This window comes from Terrapene carolina, unplaced genomic scaffold (genome assembly GCF_002925995.2).
Source record: "Terrapene carolina triunguis isolate 2854851 unplaced genomic scaffold, T_m_triunguis-2.0 Scaffold139, whole genome shotgun sequence".
Taxonomy (NCBI): Eukaryota; Metazoa; Chordata; order Testudines; family Emydidae; genus Terrapene; species Terrapene triunguis.
In genome coordinates, this window is record NW_020664490.1 from 15,476,172 (window position 1) to 15,481,550 (window position 5,379).

General features: G+C 45.0%; 1 protein-coding gene across 1 annotated transcript in view; it reads left to right on the plus strand.

Annotated features, from left to right (window-relative positions):
- The first annotated feature begins 300 nt into the window (after positions 1-300).
- Positions 301-5,379, plus strand: part of LOC112112602 (guanylate cyclase soluble subunit beta-2-like) — a 34,463-nt gene continuing 29,384 nt past the window's right edge. The window contains exons 1-2 of the mRNA XM_026653476.1: positions 301-355; positions 856-929. Of these exons, the coding sequence (XP_026509261.1) occupies positions 353-355; positions 856-929 (77 nt within the window). The 5' untranslated portion in view covers positions 301-352. The remainder of the gene's footprint in view (positions 356-855; positions 930-5,379) is intronic.

Genomic DNA, 5,379 nt, shown 5'->3' on the forward strand with positions numbered 1-5,379 from the left:
TCAAGCACATTGCATGAGAGGCTGAGCCAGCTGACCAGCTTCAGGATTTTACATTAAAATAGTCATTTCCACCTCAGCCTAAACCCCACTTTTCCTCTGATTAGCTCAGTGCTGGCCTTTCTGCGCTGTAATGCTAAGCTCTGCTTGGAGAGATACATGGCCGGGTAAATGATTAGTTTCTGATTTCCCTGTGGATCTTTCTGTTTTGTGTGCGATGGGCTCTACACAGTCCAAGTTGATATGTTAAAAAAAAAAAACCAGACTCGCGCTGCTGGTGTGACGAAACAACTCACTCACTCCAGCACAACCTAGAGCACCTGCCCTGCACAATCGGCGAGCAGACAGCAGCACCATGGTAAGCGTCTTTCAGCATTACTTTTCTTTTTTATGTTAAATACCTAGTTTCTCAAATCAGATTTAAACACTAACTATACTGTGTTTTACTACTAAAATGTATTTGTCTTTCAATCAAGTCTTCAGGCTGACATAAGCGCCATTCATTTCCCGCTTTAACCTATCTTTTAACCATATCAGTGCTGCATGAGCCAAAAGAATTCAGAGTAACTGAAAACAACGTTCTGTAACCATCCTTAATTGCATGCTGGCTTTAAAGCTTAGTTAATATGTTTTCTCTATGGAAACCAGAACTACTGCTGTGTAGAGAACAAGTCTCGGGGCGTTTTGCATGAAGGCAGGAATGAACAGTGCTATTAAATAAACAAACTTAACAAGAAATGGGGAAAAGACATAATTGTTTCCCCAAAGGGGTTGTCATTTCATTTTACTTAACCAGCCCATTAAGGGCTCTTTTCCCATGTTCCATTAGGCATAATGCTAATGTCTTCTCTCCCACAGTACGGATTTATCAACACCTGCCTGAAATCTCTAGTTATAGAGAAATTTGGGGAAGAGACATGGGAAAAACTCAAGTAAGTATTTGATCCTTTAAAAAGCGCAGTACTGGTGACTTGGGGCTTCCATCCTGGGCGCCAAAGAGGATTAAAATTTGACTGTGTCCTGTTGACCATTATAAATACAATTCAGGCCCACACAGCTCTATGTTTCACTGCTACAATTAATTATGAGCCGAGTGTGCCAAATTCTGGGCTGAGTTACATCCCTGCTGCAGCCGAGGGAGTGGTGTTCAGCATAAATCAGAACAGAGCCCATGAGAGGCAAATTCATCCAAAATGTTATTTACTAACGCCAGTGGAGTTACACCAGAGAGCGATTTGTCCCTGAGATGCATAATGCCCTTACCTTCTGCCACCTTAACCTTCTCCCTCGGGTAATTCATTTCTAGTGTATCATAATGTCATTTATCGCATATTGTAAAACTAGCCCCACGTAATTTCAATGGAAGCACGAGACTTGTTTTTTTACCTACTGGATTAGGCAACAGTAAATAAGAACATAAGAACGGCCATACTGGGTCAGACCAAAGGTCCATCTAGCCCAGTATCCTGTCTTTAACAGTGGCCAATGCCAGGTTCCCCAGAGGGAATGAAGAGAGCAGGTAATCATCAAGTGATCCATCCCCTGTCGCCCATTCCCAGTTTCTGGCAAACAGAGGCTAGGCACATCACCCTGCCCATCCTGGCTAACATCCATTGATGGACCTATCCTCAATGAACCTATCTAGTTCTTTTTTGAACCCTGTTATAGTTTTGGCCTTCACAACATCCTCTGGCAAAGAGTTCCACAGACTGACTGTGCATTGTGTGAAAAAATACTTCCTTTTGTTTGTTTTAAACCTGCTGCCTATTCATTTCATTTGGTGACCCTTAGTTCTTGTGTTATGAGAAGGAGTGAATAACACTTTCTTATTTACTTTCTCCACACTAGTCATGATTTTATAGACCTCTATCATCTTCCCCCTTTTTATCGCTTAAATAGCTTATAGCGAGCCACTTTTTGGGTTGTTTTATTGACTTTCCACAGCCTTTCCTCTTTTGTGTGGCTGAGGAGCACCAGAGGCAGTGGTGGACAGGGGCAACCCTCGTAGCGCCGTGCCACTAGAGTTGTGTGGCCATGGGGTAGGGAGTGAGGAACCAGGACTTGGAGCCAGTGCAGAGACACAGGGTCTCCATGCAAACTGTTCTGTGCTGGGCCTCTAGCAGATCTCCCAAGGTCTAAGCAGATGCTGAGATATTCGTGACTAGGGAGTGGTGATCACATCTTCCCCAATGGAATGAATGGGAAAGCCTCCATAACAGAAATCTCATGCAGGTTACCTCCCTACAGCCCTATTTCATAGCTAGGAGGAATGGTCGTGCTAAGAGATCACAAAGAATAAATGTATAATAAGGGAGAAACACTCATAAGCTTTACAGTGTATTATTAAGGGTATGTCTACACCCAGCCGCTAGTTCGGCGGCTGGCAATCGAAGTTCTGGGTTCGACTTATCGCGTCTTGTCTGGACGCGATAAGTCGAACCAGGAAGTGCTCGCCATCGACTGCGGTACTCCAGCTAGACGAGAGGAGTACCGCGGAGTAGACGGGGGAGCCTGCCTGCCGCGTGTGGACCGAGGTAAGTTCGAACTAAGGTACTTCGAACTTCAGCTACGTTATTCACGTAGCTGAAGTTGCGTACCTTAGTTCGATTTGGGGGTTTAGTGTAGACCAAGCCTAAGAGAGCTCATTACCTTGTCTTTGGAAGTGGTCTTGTTCATTAAGAGTACTAAATTATAAAACACCACAGCAATAAGCACCATAGAAATGCCTATACTAGTGGAAAAATTAATAGTGAGTTCTCACACTTGTAGTTTCTGCAATGATAGATCAGGTGGTTGTTTATTAGGTGGTTTGCATGGCATGCACTTCCATTCCTTTGAAAAACATTCACATCGACCTGAAGTGCTGCTTAACCTAATATGAAGATGAGACACACAGCCAAATTAATTTAGTAACATGGGTGTAAATTTGGAGTTATTTACACTGGTGTAACTGGGAGCAGAAGTTGATTTGAAATAATAGACAGGGCTCTTGATGCAAGTTTGAACTATCACAATTTGCACAAAGATCCAAGAACCAGCTTCTTGGCCTATCATGTCTGCTCTAGCGAAGCAGAGTGTACTGTGACATTTGCAGAGTTTTTTTGGCTCTCTTCAGCACACACACATGCTTATGTTGGGTCTCACATACATCATTGTCTAAATCTGGCAACTCCTCTTATGTTGAGCTGATAATAGTTTTATCATTCAGAATTTACTTGCGTTGTGCCTGCAGGCCTGCCAGAAATACCCAAGTCATTCGGACTGTTCTCCAATTTTCCACTATTAGCTACTAAAATGGTTTTGCTTTAAATGTTCACCACACAGGACCCATATACAATAATGCTAATGCATCCTGTGAAGTGATACAATACTCTAAAGATCTCCCAGTGTAGTGGATTACTGTATAGCAGTCGACAGAATAGAGGACTGGAGACACGCTTAACACTCTGGAGAATGAGCAGAAAGGGAGGAACAAGTGCAAACACTAATCCGTGGTCCCAAATAAAGCACTGGAGAAGCCTGAAAGACCATTAGGACAGGGACTGTCTCTTTCTCTATTGTTTGCATAGAGCTGAGCGCATGTATGGTGCTCACTAAACTGACAGTAAAAGTCAGGAACGCAAATTAAACCAACCCTTGGTGGCTGGGTTGGGAAGAACATTGAATGTACTGCGCATGTCACACAAATCAGCCTGATACCATGACTAGAAAGACATGGCGGGTGAGGTAATAGCTTTTACTGACCAACTTCTGAGAGAGAGAGACAAGCTTTCAAACTGCGCAGAGCTCTTCTTCAGGGCCTGGAAAGGTACTCCCAGTGCCTACTGCTACTGGCTGATTTATGGAGGGAAGTGATGTTAGCTCCTGTTTACACAGAGAGCTTTCCCTAAGAGAGAAAGGCTTGTTGTGTGGGTAAGACAGCGGGCTAGGATTGAGCAGACATAGGTTCAAATCTCACCCTCTACCAGAGGCTTCTTATGTGACCATAGTCAAATCACTTAGGCCAAGAGCTTCCAAAAGGCAGTAGCGATTTTCAGTGTGCAACCTGAGACACCTGAAAATCAGGCCCCATTCCAAAGTGTAGAATTCTTGTCCTTACTCTGTGCCTGTGTTCCCCACTTCTAAAATAAGCAGATTATTATCTTCTTCTCACTCTTTGTCTATATAGGCTGCAAGGTTTTCAGGCCAGGAACTATCTCTTACTATGTGCTTATACAGTGCCTGGAACAACAGGGCTCTGATCTTACTCAGGACTGCTAGCTGCTACTATGATACAAACAGTCCCTAATCATGGTAGCTACAAAGATATTTTGAATATAGTAATTGTTTGTTGGTTTCTGCATTGTTTTCTTAACCAGAGCGGCCAGGGATTGCCCTCTCCTCCTGTCCCCCCCCACCCTAGAGAACTAGCATTTAGCTCTGCACTGGTGAGGAGAGGGCCTAGGATGAACTGGTGTGAAGCCCCTTCTCTAAAATATTAAGCATTAATACAGTTTCCTTCCTCACTGACCATGTGACTATCTTCTTGCACCTGCTTTTAAGTTTTAAAAACCAGACTTCTTATGGCCAGCACAGAGGAACTATTCCCTTGCATTCTGTGCCCCTTCAGAAAATTCTAGGCTCACGTGCCAAGGAACAATTGGGACCATTCAGTGACTTTCTGCTTTGCTGCTGCAGTTTCTTCTTGGGGACTTGCTCACATAACCGTATGGAGATTTCGAATATGCTGGAACCTGCTCTCTCAGTAACTCTGGTCTAGTTTCACTGGATTAAAGCTCTGTTGATGGATGGATTGGTTTCAGGCAGTGACCAGTCTGAGTGGTTTCCCTTCTGTTACCCAGGGTTCTTTCAACCCAAAGCTCTTGGTAACTTTTACTCTATGCAAGGTGGTGTCAGGAAATAAATCAGGGGAGACATGGCCGTCGCACTGATAGATGGCTGACACAAACAGGACAACACAAAAGTGCTTTCACTTAAAGCTAAATTTTACTTAGTCTCAAGCACTTACACGCGTCCGCAACAGGTTAGTAAAACTAGGGTTACCATACGTCCGGATTTTCCTGGACATGTCCGGCTTTTTGGTCCTCAAATCCCCATCCGGGGGGAATTGCCAAAAAGCCGAACATGTCCGGGAAAATGCTTTGCCGGCATCCCTGTCCCCTGCTTACCTTAGAGCGGCTCGGGAGGGGAAGCGCCCGGCCGGGGGCGCAGGGTCTGGAGGTCTGGGGGCTGCCCGGCAAACCGTGAAACCGGTAGCGCTCGGGCAGCTCGGCTCTTCAGCTGCACAAAGCTGAGGTGTCTGGGGGGAGCTGCAGCCGCCGCCACCACGGGGGAATCCGCCTGCAGCTCCCCCCAGACACCTCAGCTCTGTGCAGCTGAAGA